This window comes from Heptranchias perlo, chromosome 27, assembly GCF_035084215.1.
Source record: "Heptranchias perlo isolate sHepPer1 chromosome 27, sHepPer1.hap1, whole genome shotgun sequence".
Taxonomy (NCBI): domain Eukaryota; kingdom Metazoa; phylum Chordata; class Chondrichthyes; order Hexanchiformes; family Hexanchidae; genus Heptranchias; species Heptranchias perlo.
The window spans coordinates 33,279,084-33,301,346 of record NC_090351.1 but is presented as its reverse complement, the minus strand read 5'-3'; the positions used below and the strand labels follow the sequence as shown (position 1 = coordinate 33,301,346).

The 22,263-nt window shown below is 42.5% G+C and overlaps 1 protein-coding gene across 2 annotated transcripts in view; it reads right to left on the bottom strand.

Moving 5' to 3' along the window:
* Positions 1-6,010: 6,010 nt before the first annotated feature.
* Positions 6,011-22,263, bottom strand: part of LOC137344560 (Krueppel-like factor 15) — a 43,521-nt gene continuing 27,268 nt past the window's right edge. For both annotated transcript variants that reach the window (XM_068007606.1, XM_068007605.1), the window contains exons 2-3: positions 18,417-19,519; positions 6,011-10,284 (exon numbers count right to left, since the gene is read on the bottom strand). In XM_068007606.1, the coding sequence (XP_067863707.1) occupies positions 10,116-10,284; positions 18,417-19,387 (1,140 nt within the window). In that variant the 5' untranslated portion in view covers positions 19,388-19,519 and the 3' untranslated portion in view covers positions 6,011-10,115. The remainder of the gene's footprint in view (positions 10,285-18,416; positions 19,520-22,263) is intronic.

The following is a 22,263-nucleotide window of genomic DNA, read 5'->3' as shown; positions in this document are numbered from 1 at the left end:
AACACAAGCAACTTATATCTAGCAGCAGTTTTCATTTCCATTAATATTTGATTCTAGCTGTAAATTCTCAAACCATTTGGCTTTGGTAGAACACAATACAGTGGGGCAGCTCATTTGAGAACCATGATAAAAGCAAGTAAACACCGAAGTACATACTTAAAGTCAAGTTGGTAAGAGGATATGGGTAGATGCCAATGAAAGGCATTTTAAAATGTTGAGCATCTGGTTATTGAAAGCTCTCCGTTTAATCTTCCTCTTTCTCTCTCTGCATTTCACCAACCCACCAACCCCCCCACCCCACCCTACCCTACCCTACATCCTCCCTACCTCACCAGAAGGTATCAACACACGTTGGGGTACAGCTTTACAGGCATTAGCTGTCCTCCAACATCTCACTCAACTGGACATCCATCACGTATGAGCCAGAATAGCAAGTGCTTCCATGCTCACACTAGAGGGGGCACAGTCAAAATCGATCCTATCTTACCTCCACACACATCCAGTTTGTAGCAGAAGTTATTGGATAATGATCAGGAACAGGAACCCCTATTGCTTTATCCCTTCATTAGCCCAGGAGCACTGAGGCAACTGTAGCACTCCAACATCACCCAGATGAGATGCGCTGACTCACTACAGACCTGGGACGTTCCTGCATAGCTCAACTGGACATGGAGGTCTGTTTATTTATAAAATAAGCCCACAGAGCTATGATACCTAACAAAAAAATCCTGTGTTAACATATCAGCACCTATGCTTAAAGAACAGGTTTAAAATGTAGAATTCAAGTAGAATTCAAGCCAAGAATGAAGAGAATCAACAATGATCTCTAAGATGAAGCAGCATGCAACATCACAGAAGCTGTTCACCCATGAGAGTTGTGGAATCTGAATAGGCCTGTTAGTTAATAAAATGCTGATGGTAGAAGGGAAGGCTTTAAATTATTCAGCAACTTTTCAAAAAGAAAAATATTGTGCTTTCAAAAAAAGACACCAGGCTAACACGGGAGTGGGAAGGACTATAAAACATTAGCTGCCTGGTGACAAATTACAAGGGTCTATTAATCACAGTACAGCACATGGCTCACATGGTCAGGCTGCAGGTTATGTTTTCATCTTTCTTGCGCTGTTTCATAGGGTCACCGTAAGTGCAGTGGAGTTGTACAATGCATTTCGCAGGCTGCTGGAAGCAGAAGGGATACAGGTAAGGGTTAGAAATAGCGCACAGTGAAAATGTGAAAAGAAGAAAAAAAAACCTAAAACAAAAACAGAAAATGTTGCAAAGGCACAACAGGTTGATCAGTATCTGAAAGGGAAAGGTACAAGGCACTTCATTGGAACCAGAAAAAATGTAACCATGGCACCCACATCATGTAGGATCATTGCACCACTAGCGTAACAAATTTATGCCTTTTAGGAATGATGAATGCATCCATTACGAATAGTAGAAGCTGAATATTGTTCTCAAATACTGACTTCTCTGCTATAATACAGCAAATGTAGTTTCTAGCATGCGCATGCACAGGTTAACACAGAAACAGCCACAAATAGTAACAGGTGATGTAAGGGGGCTGCCTTTTAGCTTTATTTTGCCTGTATAACAGTGATTACACTTCAAAAGTAACTCACTAGGTGAGAGATGCTTTTGCACACCCTGAGGAGGTGATAAGGCGATTAAACATTTCCAGATTTATACCTATTTGGGCTAAAATGGACTTCTGGTTAAATTTATACTATGTTTCTGATATAATGTCAGGTTCAGGTTACAAAGGGTTAATTCCCAGAGTTCCAGCATACTTTCCATCTTAATAGCAATAAGCCTGGACATGCTAGACAAGAATTTTGATATACCCTCTCGAGAGGAAATGTGTTAGCCATTAAAACTGTTATCCATATCAGTAGTGATGCAATGGGGAGTGCGGGGGGGTTGGCGAGGGGGTTGTCATTAGAACAGTCCAGAAATGTTGGTACCAGTAATGCAAAATGGCCTCCATTCATTGCACCCCACAAGGGGTTTAGCTAAACAGACAAAGTAATTGCCGTAACTCCCACATCAAGGGGAGGGAGAATTTTTCTCCTTGATGGTGATGCCTTTGATTGGCAGTTTGACAAGCAAATCCTTAACACAGAGAGCTGAAGAAGAGGTCAGGGGTCAAACCTTTGCCTCCGTCTCTCTGGGAAAAGATGGTCATGGTTGGTTTGAGAGCCTGGGATAGTCCGGGTGCGGTGCGGAAGTTTCATTTCCTAAGGTTAGTTCCAGACTGCTGACTTGTTACAAGGAGTGATAGAAAATTAATTGCACCATACTGAAAACTGTATTCCGGTTCATTCATGTATTTCACATAAAATAAACTAGTTCGCTGGATTACACTTAATCTCTTATGGAAAATGCTCATCAATCCACTGTTTGAAAGATAGGAGAACGCCTGTTGCAGCAGGTGCGAGATCACAGTACACACAATGAGGGCTCTTATTGTTATGGTCCCCAGCTCACACTATTGTTTAACTAGATATTGGATAGAGGTACTTACCAGTTCGTACTGGATGAGGAGTCCACTTATGAAAGTGACCAGAGATACTAGACCCACTAGAATATCTAATGCAGACCCAAAATTTGTAACAGTGATATATAAAGGCTGAGTTCTTCCTTTCTTAATGACTATAACCAGGGTCGTTGCTTTACACCGATTGTATCAAATTCTGTTTTTATTATATGGCATTTTGGGGTTTTAGCCCAGTTTTAGGGATCACATTCTGCAATGACATAGTTTTTCCCACAAAAACTGCAAATCTGTGGCCTTCACTCATTGTAAGGAGAGCCAAAGCCAGGTCAATATAGGAGAATATCTAACTTTGGCTTGATGATGTAACCATTTCTGGAACAAGGAAATGGTAAGTCATACTGATGTCATAGACATAAATAGAGAGTATACGATTACTATTGGATGCTTAGCTATACAATTACAACTAGGGATTGCCGATTTGAGTCTCATAACACTCCTGTGAAGCGCCTTGGGACATTTTACTACGTTAAAGTTGCTATATAAATGCAAATAGTTGTTGTTGATTGTAATTCTGAAACAGAGCTATGTGTTATATTAAACTGAACCCAGGTGGTGCTGTGTTGTAATTGCAAAGTGCTTTTGTGATGGTCACTCCAATTACCACATTTTTGTATGTTGAGTCAGGAAAATAAAGTAGTTTTAGGGATGTGATTTGTGTTGCTGTTTATTTCTTGAACTATGGTAAGCCAAGAGCAAAATGGCTTACAACAAATAACAATTTGCATTTATATAGCCCCTTTAATGTAAAAAAAAAAGTCCCATGGTTCTTTGTAGAGATATAATCAAAAAAATGTATATGTTGTATTTTATTTAGGTGATTAGCAGAATATTTTCTTAGTATTCAGGTTATTGAATGTAAGGCAACTCAATGAATCAAATTCAGCATCATACGTTAGACCCTAGACGTAAGAGATAAATTCCAATGCATTCCCTCTATTGTGTGCGTGTGTCAAAACAGCAGGATTTTTCCAGCTAAACGTCCCCAGTTTGTGCTTGGGTCCTTTAAAAAAAACCTGCATATCTAACCTTAGGGAGGACTTTGCTCTGAGCTGTGTGTTAAATCATTCCCACACTGCCAACATATCATCACCTAAGCTCACACAAAGATAACCTCTTGAGCAAGGTACCAAAGGGCTGCCAAGAACAACAGAATCACACTCCAAGCAAAATCACTAACTTGAGTAATGGAAATTAATAAAACCCAATTTCAAATTTACCACATTGAGGATTTAGAGAGTCTGAAAAGGGTAGAAGCAACTTAGTTAAGTACAAGAAGGTTATGTAATCTCCAGGGTAGAACATATAATACATTTGTAAAGGTGAAATCAGAAAAATGTCAAGGAACTTACTGCAATGATATAAACCAAGAAAGTGTTAGAGCAAAGGCATGAAACCATTGTACTCGTTTGTCAAAGATTCTTAAAGTGCAAGGTGGAATACATCACCAGTTGTGGGACCTGGACTGCCCTTGCCATTTATGAGTCGATAGCTCACAACTTATCCTAGTAGTTTTTTTTAAAATCCCAATTTTGTCACAATTTTGTCCTTCAGTGCACCCACCATGAACTAGTTCCTGACAAATACATGGTCAACACGCAAACACAGCCAAAACTGCAATTTAATACATTCAGTAACTTACTCAACAGTGCAAGGCGGGTTTGTTGTATTTTATTAACTGTTGTATAGATTGAGAAAAGCAATGCGTGGATACCATAATGTGCTTAGGTCAGTCTTTCCCCTTTCTCCCTTCTCCCTCTGTCCCACCATTAAGATGGGTTAAAGACAGTTTAATGCATTAGTAAAGTGCCAGCCTTGGCTCAATGGTAGCACACTCACCTCTCATTCAGAAGGTTATGGATTCATGCCCCACACCAGAGACTTGAGCACATAATCTCGGCTGACATTTCAGTGCAGTACTGAGAGAGTGCTGCACTGTCAGTGGTCTTTCGGATGAGATGTTAAACCGAGGTCCCGCCTGCTTTCTCAAATGAATGTAAAAGATCCAAACATCCCACGGCACTATTCAAAGAGCAGGGGAGTTCTACCAGTGTCCGGAGCAACATTTATTCTTCAACCAACACCACTAAAAAGAAACAGATCTCATTGCTGTTTGTGGGACCTTGCTATATGCAAATTACTTTACTTGTTTCCCTACATTACAATAATGATTACACTTCAGAATTCTTAATTGGTGTGAAGCACTTTGGGTATGGTAGCATAGTGGTTGTTACTTGACTGGGAATCCAGAGCTCAAATCTCACCATGGCAGCTTGAGAATTTAAATTCAATTTTTAAAAAAATAACCTGGAAATAAAAAACTGGTATCAGTAAAAGTTACCGTGAAGCTGTCAGATTGTCATAAAAAGCCAATGTCGTTTAGGGAAAGAAACCTACCGTTCTTACCCAGTCTGGCCTATATGTGACTCCAGTCTCACACCATCGTGGTTGACTCTTAACTGTCCTCTGAAGTGGCCTGGCAAGTCACTCAGTTGTTAGGGATGTGCAATAAATGTTGGCCTTGCATCTCCACATCCCGAGAATGAGTTTTTAAAAAATCCTATATACATGCAAGTTTTTTTTTCTTTTTCCTCTCTCAATTGGTGCAGTATTTACCTAATAGACAACACGACCTCAAACCAAGTTACATCAGGAACAACCAATACTTGTTTCTAACCATCCACCTTTTTTTGGTAGGAGCAAGAGAAAAAGGAAAAATATCATTATTATTATCTACTCCTTTTAATTCTAAGTTATTTCATTTGAAATATTTCATCATTTGTTTTTTTTTTAAGTACTAATTCCCACTTTAATGTGTTATTTGCTTTTAACTGCCCTCTGAAGTGGCCTAGCAAACTGCTTGGTTACATAAGAGCAACGAGGGATGGGCAATAAATGCCAGCCTTGCCAGTAACACCCACATCGTTAGAATGAATATTAAAAAAACATTGCTTCATTCGTATTAACAGATAATTCAATATTTTTTAGTGCAAAAAAAATCTACTTTGAATTATCAGGAGTTCACTGTCTAACCAACGGAGTCAAAGTACCAATGCATTGTGAAGTCACAATGGTTAGCTCGGTTTTCCAGTTTTCTTTAAGCACATACACATTTTGATCTGATACAAACATTTTCTTGGGGAAAAAAGACAAACTAAATGGCACATTGGTTGCCCAGTGTAAAATCTGGATAATCCAGCATTTATACAAAAACAATCGAGAAGTAAAGGGAATTAGGGAGTTACGGGGAGCGGGCAGGAAATTGGACATGAATTTAGATTTGAGGTTAGGATCAGATCAGCCATGATCTTATTGAATGGCGGAGCAGGCTCGAGGGGCCGATTGGCCTACTCCTGCTCCTATTTCTTATGTTCTTATTGCTAAACACCCCAGGTACCATAATTAAATGTGTGGTAGCTCCGATCCATCGAAATAAACACACACGTGCACACATTGTAACAGCACTACTTCTCTTCATTCCAAACAAAAGCAAACATCATGAGACTACACTTGACCTCCTTGCTTCACATATGGTCAAATGTTCAGTAACAAAGTCAGTGGCTGAGAGAATGACTCTACCATGATTTTAAGGAAAAGGCCCAGTTTAAGTGAACTCTTGTTAAATGTAGATCCACGGCACAGTCCTTATGGCAATGCTGATACAGGTTGTCAACTGGAGAAAAAAAAAAAGGCATTTCTGGCAGTCATTACATTCTCTGGTGAAAAATTGCAACAATAAGAAAAAAATGGACTATACTAGCACTGTTCGCATGATTTATCAGACATTTTTACAACATTTATACCATTACTTCTTTCACTGCATGATTAAAACCACTTGCTCATTCATTAAACATTATCTGGACTCTTTAATGATATGATAAAAATTCAGATTGAATTCATAAATCCAGGGCATATCTGTACAATTCAATGCACCTGCCCAACATTAAAGGGCATTGGGTGAGACAAGCCAAAAAGGGATTTGGATGGATATTGGTTCAATGCAGTGTATGGTGCAAAAGTAAACCATAAGTTTGGCATGAGTTTCCAATTCTACAAAGCCATTCTCTTTATACCAATTAGAACATCTGTCTGCATTGACAATCTGTAATTTCAACCTGCATTTGTAAGTCAGTGACCTCAGCAGCCAGTCTATTGCCAAACACTTATTAACACAACCATCTGCAAGATTTGTAGTGAAACTGTAAACGAGTTTGCGATTTCATCACAAATAATGCGAAGAGGTCAATGTCAGCTGAAGAAGTCTATGTCAGTAGCTTTTAATTTGTAATTATACTGGAAATTGGGTTTGTAACTGGTGGGCTCACATCAAAATTTGCAAAGGTGACTTGAGGTAGGGTTTCCAATGAGTTGAATTTTCATTTTTTAAAAATTAACATTTTATGATTTTTCTTAAGCTTGACTAATCACTAATTTGCCTCAAAACTGCATGTGACTTCAGTTCAAGACTTCTCTCACTATGGGTTTTCCTTGGGTTAGAGTGTTTTTATTAAATTTCGTATGGGATTCTTCCTTTAACATCCCCCAATTCAATTTTCTGTTTTTCTCTCCTGAAGGCAACAAGTCATGGTACTGTTTCAGAGGCACCGGCAGCCCTCTGGTACCTCATTCAGGTGACCACTGCTCGTGTGCAAGTCTCAACAGTGGATATTAACAGGCTCGATAGGCCGAATGGCCTCCTTCTGTGCTGTAACCATCCTATGATTCTATGTGGGAGCCATCACAGCCAAACCAAAGTCTGTGCTCACTTGATGTCCAACATGTGCACTTTCCAACAGGGCTCATAGGCTAGTGATCAGCAGCAAAAACTTTGGCTGACCATTTCCCCCTCTCTTCTACTCTAGAGACACTGAATAAACAGAGCACCCTGCAATACGATAACTCTGAACTACAATATGGCAGAATTTCATTTTAAAATCACTTGTAACTGCTTCAGAATAGAGTTCACACTTTTTTGTTGATAATTTCCAAATATAATTCTCTCTTCCTTTGACACAGTAATAACATGACCTGCAATTTAAACCCATACCCATGATGTCATCTTCCTTCACACAGGAACAATATAAAAGTTCTCTAATACACTCCATGCTTTTTTGTACATCTTCCAAATTTCCACATAAGACTATGTCAGAAAGCCTTTAAATCAGTTATGTAATTGCATCCTCGGTAAGTTTCACTTGTAATGTACAACATATCATTGTTTATTACTGAGAAGCCTAAGTAAAGGGTCATAGATCAGGACAGCACCAAACCTGAAAGCAGCAGGAGATAGGACAACATAAATCAGGAAGTAGTGATTACGTGACTCCAAACTGGAGTATAGAAGACTAAACGGTGATCTATTTGAGGTGTTTAAGATGATTAAAGGATTTGATAGGGTTGATAGAGAGAAATTATTTACTCTGGTAGGGGAGTCCAGAACATGAGGCCATAACCTTAAAATTAGAGCCTGGCTGTTCAGGAGCGATGTCAGGAAGCACTTCTTCACACAAAAGCTAGCGGAAATCTGGAACTCTCTCCCCAAAAAGTTGTTGAGGCTGGGGGCCAATTGAAAATTTCAAAACTGAGATTGATAGATTTTTGTTAAGTAAGAATATTAAGGGATATGGAACCAAGGCGGGTAAATGGAGTTGAATTACGGATCAGCCATGACCTAAGTGAATGGCGAAACAGGCTCGAGGGGCTGAATGGCCTACCCCTGTTCCTATGTTCTCAAAAGGTTGTAGGAGAAAGGAAAGACTGAGCAGGAAGGAGTTCCATAATTTTGAGATCCTAGGAAAAAAAGAACTGCAGAAGAAATGGTGCAGGTAAGGAAAATTAAAGGAAATAAAACCCACACTATATGGATTCAGAGAAGAGCATGGGCATGTAAGAAATACAAACACCCAATTAGTTTTCAGGATCGGGTGAATGACTACAGGTAAGTTTTGAGAATTTTTTCCTGAGGTTGGGGTTAAGGTGCACTGTTCTTTTTTTGAGGGATGTGATTAGGAATTTACTGGGAGAAATAAATGCTTTTTGACATGTGCTAGCTGCAAAACTTTTATTTATTGATAGAAAAGGTTAAACCCAGAATATTATTTCAAAAGGCCAGGTGGCAAAGTTACATTAATGAAAAGTAAATTTAAAATGGATAATTGGAAGAACTTTTAAAAAAACTCAGAGCAATAAATGTTTGGAATTATCTGCCATGCAGTGCAAAAACATGTCATTCAAATGTAACCTGATGCGAAATGGGGAAGAGAGTGAAGGTACTACAGGGATGAGCTTTAATGGGCCGTATCAGTTTTTTCATAGCAATGGATACAGCACTGGAGGCAGGTCTGGGTTAGACGGCTGTTCCATCACTTCGGGCATCTGGATTTGCATTCAGCCCAGGCCAATGAGATGAACGTACTCTCTGTCGGGAAAGGCGATGTAGAATCACCACCACAGTTCCACTTGGACACAAAGCCACAATATAAATCAGAGAGGCTTACAAGGATGGCTAGCATGAGTAGAAGATTGCTTCACACCTGCAGGAGGGGCATTATTTTGAGGTGTACGTCAACACATTCTTTGGACAGTTGAGAAAGTCCTACTCTGTTGCTTTTAAAAATTTGTCTCAGGATATGAGTGATGTTGGCAAGGCCACATTTATTGCCCGATCCAAGCTTCCCTGAGAATGACATTTTAAAAAAAAAACAATAGAGGCATGCTATGCTATGCTACTTTAAAGGGCATTAATAGTCAACTATGTAATGTGAAAACCGGAGTCACATGTAGGCCAGACTGGTCATTTTTTTCTGGTACTAGCCACAAATTAACAGCTTTATTGAATTAAATTTTCATCTTATTATCCTTGTAAGCCTCTCCAACAATGCCAATTTATGCTGGGATTTAAACTCTAGACCTATGAGTTGCTAGTCCAGTACTGTAACCAATGAACTATCATACAGCACAGAAGGCCATTCGGCCCATCATGCCTGCTCTTTGAAAGAGCTATCCAATTAGTCCCACTCCCCCACTCTTCCCCCATAGCCCCGTAATTTTTTTCCTTTTCAAATGTATATCCAATTCCCTTTTTGAAAGTTACTATTGAATCCGATTCCACCATTCTTTCAGGAAGTGCGTTCCAGATCGTAACAACCCATTGCGTAAAAAAAGGTTTCCTCAACTCCCCTCTGGTTCATTTACCAATTCTGTCCTATACTTGCCCGGGAAGTTCCCGATACTGATTCCCCTGCCCTTATAACTGATAGAAGCACAAGAAACAGCCCACAGATCCAGCTAGAGTCTATATTAGAATGATAAATGTGAACTGACCTCCTCTTATAGTTAAACAGTAAGGATGAGGAGGAGAATAAAGTAGACATTAAAAGTGAAACTCATTTGATCAGTTAGAGAAAAGTTTGCAAAATAAGAGCCTTTAAAGCCCATCCCCACCCACATCCTAAGATTACACACACATATTAATGCATTTTGATGTCTTTTGTACATTCTGTACTCAAGTTGAATGGCCCTGGTGTGCTTTTCTACAAAGTGGGAGGAGAGACGAGTGTTAACTGGCTGTTCTGGTTATTCTGCCGTTTCTTAGTCCCCGGTGCACTTTCACGTGCTTGGATAAATGATCACTGCGGGCAAATTTCTTCTCGCAGATGTGACACTGGTATGGCTTCACTCCTGAGTGGGAGCGTTTGTGCCTGGACAATTCATCCGAACGAGAAAACCTGGAAGATTTAAAAATAGATGCAAATTACCAACAAGAAATCATCTGGGCAACTGATGGCAAAAATTCTACTGCACCCAACACAATTACACATGTCCATGCAAAAGAAAATCTACCCACACACATTTTTTTTTAAATTGAGCCGCATCACAGCAGACTTTTATTGAACCATATGTGACAAGAGGAACCATTTAAAAGTAAATGGGAGACCTTTACAATCTTACAGTTCCGTTAAATGAGACATGGCAGAATGGTTTCAAAGTTCGAATCAGAACAAATAGACTGTGAATACAGTGTGTCTGTGGATTATTTGGTTACAAAGCAACGACTGTCTTTCTGAAAGGTTCAGTCATCGGGCCAACAGAACCAACAATCACTTGAAACGTATAAATGTTGTTGTTAATATTAACCTGTGGACAGAACAGGCTTTTCAGTTTGCAGCAGTGCCTCAGTGCCTGACTGCCAATTACTGTTACATAAAACTTAACGTCTGATTTTTATATATACATATATAGCACAACTTATTAGAGCATGTTTGGCCTTTTGAACTGTTCCTGAAGTGTACGTGGGAGGGGAAACTAAGAGCTTGTATGTGCTGCATAATCACTCTACATTTATTGTGTGGAGAGAGTAGGAAGGCTGCTGAAAAGCTTGAGAAATACTTAACTTAATAATACAAGTTTTTTTTTTGTTGACAGTTTTGTCCTCTCCGCTCTCACTTGTTGGCACCGACACTTGGCTGGGCAACAGTTCCACGGGCACAGTTGCTTTGCACTACTTTACTCGGGTGGAAGAGTGTAAGCCTAAACGGTGAGTGCTGGCAAGATATTCCAGTGTGGTGGGGGGGGCAAGGGAAACTTGGTCCTGTCCTCACTGGAGTCACATACACACACATTTCCAATGGGAAGTGCTGGACAGCAATTAGGAGCAGGAACCAAGGTCGATCCAAAACACCGCCCGCCCCCGCCCCCCTACAAAACACCCAAGTCTCTGAGGCCAGCTGCAGGACCACTACTGTCACTCCAACTGAGTTGAGCCAAATGAATACAACCCAGGATCCAGCACGGGACCTTCCCGCATAAAATCAGTGAGTATCCAGATTTCATGGAAATGAGCTTAGCAAAGCTCTTTTTTTTTGCTTGCAAAGCACTTATGGCTAAAATATAACCGGCACACATAGAAAAAAGAACTTACGTTTATAAATGGCCTCATCCCTCTCAGAAACATCCCAAACAACAACTTGCATTTATGTAATGCCTTTAAGGTAGTAAAACGTCCCAAGGTGCTTCACAGGAGCTCGACCAGACAAAAATTGAAACCAAGCCAAAGAAGGACAGGTGACGAAAAGCTTGGTCAAAGTGGTAGGTTTTAAGGAGGAGAGAGAGGTGGAGAGGATAAGGGAGGGAATTCCACAGCTTAGGGCCTAGACCGGGTACGGTAGCATAGTGGTTATGTTACTGGGCTAGTAATCCAGAGGCCTGGACTAAAAAATCCAGAGTCATGAGTTCAAATCCCGCCACGGCAGCTGGCGAATTTAAATTCAATTAATTAATTAAATTCAATTAATTAAATAAAAAAATCTGGAATTAAAATACTAGTATCAGTAATGATGGCCATGAAACTACCGGATTGTCGTAAAAACCCATCTGGTTCACTAATGTCCTTCAGGGAAGGAAGCCTGCCGCCCTTACCCGGTCTGGCCTATATGTGACTCCAGACCCACAGCAATGTGGTTGATTCTTAATTGCCCTCTGAAATGGCCTAGCAAGCCACTCAGTTGTAAAAATCTCGCTCCGAAAAGTCATAATAAGAATAAAAGCGGACGGACCACCCGGCATCAGACCACGAGGCACCGGACACGACAACGGCAAAACACCAAGCCCAGTCGACCCTGCAAGGTCCTCCTTACTAACATCTGGGGACTTGTGCCAAAATTGGGAGAGCTGTCCCACAGACTAGTCAAGCAACAGCCTGACACAGCCATACTCACAGAATCATATCTTTCAGCCAACGTCCCAGACTCTTCCATCACCATCACTGGGTATGTCCTGTCCCACCGGCAGGACAGACCCACCAGAGGTGGCGGTGCAGTGATATACAGTCAGGAGGGAGTGGCCCTGGGAGTCCTCAACATTGACTCTGGACCCCATGAAATCTCATGGCATCAGGTCAAACATGGGCAAGGAAACCTCCTGCTGATTACCACCTACCGTCCTCCCTCAGCTGATGAATCAGTCCTCCTCCATGTTGAACACCACTTGGAGGAAGCACTGAGGGTAGCAAGGGCACAAAATGTACTCTGGGTGGGGGACTTCAATGTCCATCACCAAGAGTAGCTCGGTAGCACCACTACTGACCGAGCTGGCCGAGTCCTGAAGGACATAGCTGCTAGACTGGGCCTGCGGCAGGTGGTGAGCGAACCAACACGAGGGAAAAACTTACTTGACCTCGTCCTCACCAATCTACCTGTCGCAAATGCATCTGTCCATGACAGTATTGGTAGGAGTGACCACCGCACAGTCCTCGTGGAGATGAAATCCCGTCTTTGCACTGAGGACACCATCCAACGTGTTGTGTGGCACTACCACCGTGCTAAATGGGATAGATTCAGAACAGATCTAACAGCTCAAAACCGGGCATCCATGAGGCGCTGTGGGCCATCAGCAGCAGCAGAATTTTATTCCAGCACAATCTGTAACCTCATGGCCCGGCATATTCCTCACTCTACCATTACCAACAAGCCAGGGGATCAACCCTGGTTCAATGAGGAGTGTAGAAGAGCATGCCAGGAGCAGCACCAGGCGTACCTAAAAATGAGGTGCCAACCTGGTGAAGCTACAACTCAGGACTACATGCATGCTAAACAGCGGAAGCAACATGCTATAGACAGAGCTAAGCGATTCCACAACCAACGGATCAGATCAAAGCTCTGCAGTCGTGAATGGTGGTGGACAATTAAACAACTAACGGGAGGAGGAGGCTCTGCAAACATCCCCATTCTCAATGATGGCGGAGTCCAGCACGTGAGTGCAAAAGACAAGGCTGAAGCGTTTGCAACCATCTTCAGCCAGAAGTGCCAAGTGGATAATCCATCTCAGCCTCCTCCCGATATCCCCACCATCACGGAAGCCAGTCTTCGGCCAATTCGATTCACTCCACGTGATATCAAGAAACGGCTGAGTGCACTGGATACAGCAAAGGCTATGGGCCCTGACAACATCCCAAGCTGTTCCAGTACAGCTACAACACTGGCATCCACCCGACAATGTGGAAAATTGCCCAGGTATGTCCTGTCCACAAAAAGCAGGACAAATCCAATCCGGCCAATTACCGCCCCATCAGTCTACTCTCAATCATCAGCAAAGTGATGGAAGGTGTCGTCGACAGTGCTATCAAGCGGCACTTACTCACCAATAACCTGCTCACCGATGCTCAATTTGGGTTCCGCCAGGACCACTCGGCTCCAGACCTCATTACAGCCTTGGTCCAAACATGGACAAAAGAGCTGAATTCCAGAGGTGAGGTGAGAGTGACTGCCCTTGACATCAAGGCAGCATTTGACCGAGTGTGGCACCAAGGAGCCCTAGTAAAATTGAAGTCAATGGGAATCAGGGGGAAAAGTCTCCAGTGGCTGGAGTCATACCTAGCACAAAGGAAGATGGTAGTGGTTGTTGGAGGCCAATCATCTCAGCCCCAAGGCATTGCTGCAGGAGTTCCTCAGGGCAGTGTCCTAGGCCCAACCATCTTCAGCTGCTTCATCAATGACCTTCCCTCCATCATAAGGTCAGAAATGGGGATGTTCGCTGATGACTGCACAGTGTTCAGTTCCATTCGCAACCCCTCAGATAATGAAGCAGTCCGAGCCTGCATGCAGCAAGACCTGGACAACATCCAGGCTTGGGCTCATAAGTGGCAAGTAACATTCGCGCCAGATAAGTGCCAGGCAATGACCATCTCCAACAAGAGAGAGTCTAACCACCTCCCCTTGACATTCAACGGCATTACCATCGCCGAATCCCCCACCATCAACATCCTGGGGGTCACCATTGACCAGAAACTTAACTGGACCAGCCATATAAATACTGTGGCTACAAGAGCAGGTCAGAGGCTGGGTATTCTGCGGCGAGTGACTCACCTCCTGACTCCCCAAAGCCTTTCCACCATCTACAAGGCACAAGTCAGGAGTGTGATGGAATACTCTCCACTTGCCTGGATGAGTGCAGCTCCAACAACACTCAAGAAGCTCGACACCATCCAAGATAAAGCAGCCCGCTTGATTGGCACCCCATCCACCACCCTAAACATTCACTCCCTTCACCACCGGCGCACTGTGGCTGCAGTGTGCACCATCCACAGGATGCACTGCAGCAACTCGCCAAGGCTTCTTCGACAGCACCTCCCAAACCCGCGACCTCTACCACCTAGAAGGACAAGGGCAGCAGGCGCATGGGAACACCACCTGCACGTTCCCCTCCAAGTCACACACCATCCCGACTTGGAAATATAATCGCCGTTCCTTCATTGTCGCTGGGTCAAAATCCTGGAACTCCCTTCCTAACAGTACTGTGGGAGAACCGTCACCACACGGACTGCAGCGGTTCAAGAAGGCGGCTCACCACCACCTTCTCGAGGGCAATTAGGGATGGGCAATAAATGCCGGCCTTGCCAGCGACGCCCACATCCCGTGAACGAATAAAAAAAAAAGCTGAAGGCACAGCTGCCAAGCCAGTGTTGGGTTGAAGGAAAAGGGGGATGCACAAAAGACTAGAGTTGTCGGAGGGCTGTAGGGCTGGAGGAGGTTACTGAGATAGAGAGGGGCGATGCCATGGATGGATTTGAATGCAAGGATGAAGATTTTAAATATCGAGGTGTTAGTGGACTAGGAGCCAATGTAGATCAGCGAGCACAGGGGTGATGGGTGAACGGGACTTGGTGCGAGTTAGGATACGAGCAGCAGAGTTTTGGATGAGCTCAAGTTTATGGAGGATAGAAGATGGGAGGCCAGCTAGGGTAGCATTGGAATAATCAAGTTTGGAGGTAACAAAAACACGGATGAAGGTTTCAGCAGCAGATGGGCTGAGGCGGGGGGAGAGGTGGGTGATATTATGGAGGTGGCTTTGCGATGGGAGAGGATATGGGGACGGAGGATACGGGCCAGTCTGGGAAAGGGCGGCAGGTTTTCTTCCCTAAACGGCATTGGTGAACCAGTTGGGTTTTGATGACAATTCGACAGCTCCATGGTCACTTTTACTGATATCACCTTTTTATTTGCAGTTTTTTTTTAAAACTGATTTCAAATTCTCAAACTGCAGTGGTGGGTTTCTCTCATTCTCTAGAAGTGAGATGATGAGAATTTTTTTTTTTACACAAGTTGTTATGATCTGGAATGCAATCCCTGAAAGGGTGATGGAAGCAGAGTCAATAATAACTTTCAAAGGGAAATTGGAAAGAATTGCAGGGCTTTAGGAAAGGGCAGGGGATTGGGCCTAATTGGATAGTTCTTTCAAAGAGCCGGCAGAGGCACTTTGAAAGATGGACAGAATGGCCTCCTTCTGTGCTGTGTCATTCTATAATTAGTCCAAGCCTGTGGATTACTAGTCCAATAACATAACCATTACATAATGTACCTGTCCCTTATTTATGTTTAATGATGCTACCGATCCGAAATAAAATCAAGAAAAAGTAAGTGGAGACCACAGCTCATGGGATCTATGAAAACATGTGTCTTCAGTGCAGTTGAGGTTCCAGAGTTCTGCTGCTTTATACTAAAAGTGCCTTTAATACAGTGAACCCTCACTCCTGCTGTCACTCGCACTCTTGATGCAATCGTGCTTTTTATTGCAGGATTACTTCCTGTCACAGTTCTACAATGTGATCCTGGTGGTTGGGAATTCACACTGCAAAACAGGAATAACTGCATTTTGCAAGCTTGAATGCACACAGTTGAAAAGTTGCAATTCTGACACCAATTTTCCAGCCTTGGGCATTCCCCAATGGGAGGGGAGGCCTGCACAAGGCAGCAATGTGAAAACTGCATTGTTGGCCTGTACAGATGGGCTGCCGTGACCTGAGAAAAATAGCAAATGGACATGACCATTTGTTTCTCATTGTGTCACCCCACCCCACCCCACTACCACAAACAACACAGGGACAACAGTCTCTTAAAGTGTCCCTAAAGGAATTAATTTCACCTCCTTTATAGAACAGCTGCCACAGATATCAAGGCAGTGCCTACACTTTAATTAAATGCAACATCTGATGTCCTGGCTGAGATCAGGAACTCGACATGTAGAGAACTTCAGGCCATTACCACACTAAAATATTATGTCCCACTTTAAAAAATTTGTGCACACTTTAAAAAAAATTTTTCCAGACCAACAACAGCTCAACAAAAATAATTGGTCAATCAACTCCTACACACAACTATTAAGGTAGATGGGATTTATACAAGATTAAAATAATTGAATACAGGTGATTGCTCAGGCTATTTTCAATTTTCATGTCAAAGAAATCAAAATGCCAAAATGAAAAGAATATCACAAGATTTTATTTTGGGGATGCAAGTTTCTTCAACTCCAGCAAGGAAAATTTTCAAACGTAAGCCATGCACTTCACCAGAAAATTCTACCCTAGTTCTGCAGAGATTTCACTGCTGTCGAAATCAGCAACACTTGTATCTGACTAATGTACCAAAAAAGTGGACTGTGTGCACTTGATATGTGGCTAAAAAGAAACACAAAACAGGCAGAAAGTTGCATGGATTAAAATTTTTTAAAAAAGAAATAACAAGATCAAAGAGATTCAGAACTTCAAAAAGTAAGAGGGCAATAATATCCACAGTACATCAAGACAAGCTTTGAGTTTCATTTTACTCCAGTGAATAAATGATCACCCTTTGAAGAGGAAGCTGCACCAGGGACAGGATTCTGAACAATCTCTGAATCCACATCAACTCAGAACTATTCACATGCTACCTCCCTCCCTTTCTCCTAAATTCCTATTGCTTTTAAAACCCAAGTTTGTGATCACCTAATCAATGCTCTGATGTGCCTGGTCTTCTCAGAGAGTGGTGAGAACGTAGAACTTGCTACCAGATGGAGTGGTTGAGATGAATAGCATAGATGCATCTGAGGGGAAGCTAGATAAGTACATGAGGCGGAAAGAAACAGATGGTTATGTTGATAGGGTGAGATGAAGTAAATAGAGTGGGAGGGATCATGTGGAGCATAAACAACAAATGGCCTATTTCTGTGCTGTGAAATCTATGTAATTCTTTTCTGCAATTTGGGCTCTTCTCAACAGTAACTAAAACCTCTCCTAAGCTGAAAGTTTCCTTGCAGTTACTCCTGCTCTGTCGCCATAACTTCGCCAGAAACACCATTTACACACATCTGGCACCAGAGCGGGAGCAAATCCCAGGGAGTTCCTGGCCCTAGTCTCATACCTGCGAGATTGCCTGGGTCGTACAAAAATGGAAGCTCAGAACTGAAGATCTCGTGATTTGGATTGAATGATCAAGTCTACGTGCCCAGATGGCTTGACTGTTATGAGTTTCACCCATCAAAGCTGATCCATGCCCTGAGACAGCGACGCATCTCTGGCTGAAATTTAGAAATCTTTTAACTATCTCTTAACAGCTGCAGGGGAAAAAAAATGGGATGCTGTCTATTGCCAATGGTGTTGCACAAGCTGAGTCAAAATCAAGTGCAGTGTTCAGGGTGAAGTGGAGTTAAAGGTTGGAGAATGGTTGGACCCGGGAACACAGATGTAATTAAGTCCCCATTTTAAAGTAATCCATTATGCCTCTATTTTTGCATAATATATAAATTTTCAATCATTTATAGACAAATAGCAAAGCTTATAAGGATTTGGGAAGCAGAGCTGGTTGGAGTTTCCTTGTAGTACAGACTGAAGAGCTGGGAGATACAAAACTGAGGTGTGGGGGGGTGTTGGTAAAGCACGATGGATTTGCATAGCAGTTTCCGTTATAAATGTGGACACAGGAATGTTTTTCATGAAAACCAATGATACAACAATGTGACAAAAACACAAGAGAAAGTAAGGTTTTGTAGACAGGAGCCATGCACAGACAACAAGATTTGTAAAATGTTAATAGATGTATAATTTACTTACCGCCAGCCACAATCTGGCCATGTGCAGGAGTAAGGCTTCTCCCCCGTGTGGCGCCTGTAGTGTGCCTTTAAATGGCTGCTTTTGGTATACATCTTGTTGCATCCTGGGAAAGAGCACTTGTGCACTCGGATTACGTCAGGGGAGGATGATTTCTGAAGCTTCTGGGTGGCCTCAACTACATTCACCAAGCTGCCAACAGCCACGGACCTCGCTGCTATGGGCAGGGGTGCAATTTTTACAAATTGGCGGGTTGCACTGTTTGCTGGAGCCTGGACCAGCTGAGGCACCAAGGCAAAGGCTTGGCCCTGGACATTTACAATTAACTGAGTCAGCTTCACACTGCTCGGGGTTTGTGCCGTTGGGTATGCACTGGGTACCTGGACAGGCTGAAGCTGAAGAATCATGGGAATGCTCCCTGCCACAGCTGTTACAGTCACATCTGGACTAGATCCACGCCCACTGCCCTCCGAAGATGACAAAGTACAGCCACTGGATTCCAATGAAGAATCGCCTGAAGCTTCCGATTTCACTTCCACTTTGGTTTCTGTGGTTGCACCGGTTTCCGAAAGTCCTTCTTTGACTATTTCCATCTTTTCTTTCAAAAATTCCTCGATTTCCTCCAGCGTGGGGATGAAGTCGCCAGACAAAGTGGAACAAAAGTCAGGCATTTTCACCTGAGCTTCAAACACCGCAGAGTGGGGATCGGCACCTGTGTTTTGTCGGGTGTCAAGTTTTGACATCAGCATCCCCATCATGCCACATTTGTCCAGCGGACTGGAACTGACACTGCTGTAGTTGTTATCCTGGGAATCTGGGCTTGAGCAAGAACGAGGGCTGCACCCGTCACTGCCACCATCTTCCAGCAGCTCTGAGCTCTGCGCCAATTCACCATGTTGCACGCTACAGTTACTTCCCGAGGGTGTCAGCAGATCAGTAATACACAGTGGCTCACTGCAGTTTAATGAGACCATTTGCTTTCCAAGCTCCAAACAATTCAAAAGTACAGGACAAAAATTAAAATAAAACCTCGACGAGATGAAGAAACAGTTCTATGTGTTTCAACACTTAGTGTCTGTCACTCACCATTACAATAAGGGTTTCATCTGCAAAGAAGTTAAAAGAAAACAAATTAAAACAAGATATTTAAACATTCCAAGTACAAAAATGATTTAAATCAATGTTAATCTCTTCTAGGACAAATATGTTTTCTGTTGTTTTTCAGGCTTTGCTGTTGCAATCAATGACATGTTATGGGCCATTCAGTTCGATTTCAGGAAATACTGATAGCTGTTCTCATTCTTCAGGTAAAGAAAGTGCTGCTTAATTACAGGCCCATGTTCTGATTTCCCGGGTAAACGATACCGTGAATGCAAAGGTCTGTTTGATGCTCAAGCAGTTGTAACAAATGTATGAAATGCCCCTGATTTGAGACAAAAGTTAAAGGTAGGGATGTTGAATGGGTTGAGATTGAAATCGCTGTTTGGTATCACTTAGTACCACATGATGTGGTACTAAGACAGACAGATAGACTCACTGCATTGATGCCTAGCCTGGACTGAGTTGGCCAATCTAAGCAAAACCAACAACAGTAAAAATTTAGAAACAATCATGATCTCACTGTAAACTCAGGAAATGAATGCACTTGTGTATGAAGATACTGACTGGGGTAATGTGTGGAATACAGACTATTCGTAGCTCTTATGCAGAGTTAAGTCTTAACTGTGTCTTCTTAGTAGCTTTTGTATTAAACCTTTATGACTAGAGGAGAGTGGCCTTACATATAGGGTAGAGGAAAGAAAGAGGAGGGACTTCAGTTGGTCTCGGCGTTCCTGTGTTAAGGGGGGGAAACCTGCTCAGCACTCCCACTCACGATTGCTGCTCAGTAGTCCCTGATGGAACTGCGCATCTGCAGCTTGGGTGTGGATTGAGTCAGGCTGTCTGTGCCACTTCACACCTGTTTAGTCCTCCAACAGTCAATGTCTAGGCTCCCAACGGCTATTTGGGCAACACACCAGAGGGCCACTGGCAGCCGTGAAATAAAACCCAAGTGTGAGTTTGCACCTTTAGAGAAAGAGTCAAGGAAAAAATTGAAGGAAAGGAGAAAAAACAAAAAAAAAGGAATTACTCAGGGATATATGGAAAACAGATCAAATGTACATGCAGTTAGAACAGAAGAGAACTCTCTACAGGGCAATGCGTCCATGGGAATTACTGCTTTCCACATCATTTTTCTTCCACCTCCTTTGCCTTTGTGCCCAAACAAGACAACACAGGACTGGCTGCAGCTCCAGACCTCTGCCTACCCTACTCCTGCATTTGGATGCCAAAGAGAGATAGGAACAGGAGGTCATTCAGGCCTCGAGCCTGTTCTCTGCTACATGAGCTATATCAGAGCCGAGCAGACTGACACAGCCTCCAAGAAAAGCATACTGCTGCCTCCCAAACAGCCTGCCTAAAGTCATAAATTCGCCTGTAAGAAATAGTGTTCCATCACACAGTGATAACGGGTGTCAGAGCTGCCCCATAGTGCGCCTTTTTACATTATTCAATGTCTGGCAATATTCTCCAGAGAGCATTTCTGCTCTGAGCTGCAATAATACTAGGTCACTGTAGAAAGTGCTCCAATCATTAAAGTCAGAAAATAAAAACGCAATTTGGGATGTACTTGGCTAAATTAGAATGGTGTGGAAATGCAGGCTTAAATGAGGCACCAGACTTCCTGTCAAATAAAATTAGTGTAGCAGTGGTGGGTATGAAGCTGAATTTCAATGTTTGATGTCCTAAAACGAAGGTATTACACAAAACGCAAGTGTTATCGATCAAATGTTTCCCCCAATATCGCTATCTGTTCTGGGAGTCCCCATCCCCCAAAAATTGCTACTGCTATACAATTATATTTAATCATATAGTTTATACTGTGATTTTTAAAAAAAAATCCATTCCCCTCCCATGTGTGAAAATTCTATTCTATTAAAGTAGAAATAAATTTTGATGGGTAGTTTTCAATTCAGGCTCACTCTTACAATACAGACTAATACCCTTATCTTTAGCACATGTTTCTTGTTAATCTAAAGGGTAATTTCAATACGACTTACAGGAGCTTAGCCTAAACAAGAAAGCAGCATTTTAAATGACAGCACCCAGTACGATGGATGAGCAAGTGTGCCTGTGGATATATGCCACCACACTGACTCATTCAATGAACTGGTCTACGATCTTGTGCCAGAAAATTTCTGTTATAAAACAACTCTATGGACTGAGTCAATGACGTCCAGTCAATCATGTTACAGCCAATATGGTGTAAAGATGCCAGCGTTCTCTTCACAATGGCAACCAATGGGGAGTAGAGTGATAGTGACGTAGACCTTGAGATCAAGAACAAAATCAGAGCTGGGAAAGGTGCAACTGGGCTCCTAATAACTTTTGAAGCTTAATTCTCAAGTCTGGCGGTTCCATTGAATAAGCAAACTTTCCCCCTGATTAAAAATGCAAAGAAAATCTATGGGTTATCTTGACTACTTCATCAGCCAGCTGCGATTAGCAGAAACATTCTCAGCATATCACAAAGTTGTTATCAGAAAACAACCTCTCACTGTTGCTTTTAGTACGTTGCTGTTTTGCTAAAATTCCTATTAATATGCTTATATCTAGTTGAAATACCATTTTTTACTTTGCATTCTTAACTCAAAGCAAAGGTCTCTTTTGCGAAATTGATTTAGAAATATTTTTCTCCCCTCTCCTCAGGTGTCCCTGTAGTACGGCTGAACTGACAGGGCAAGGCAGCCTGTCCCCACACCTCCTCCAATGTTGCTGAACGAGTAGCAAAGACTTGTGCGATACAGCTGGC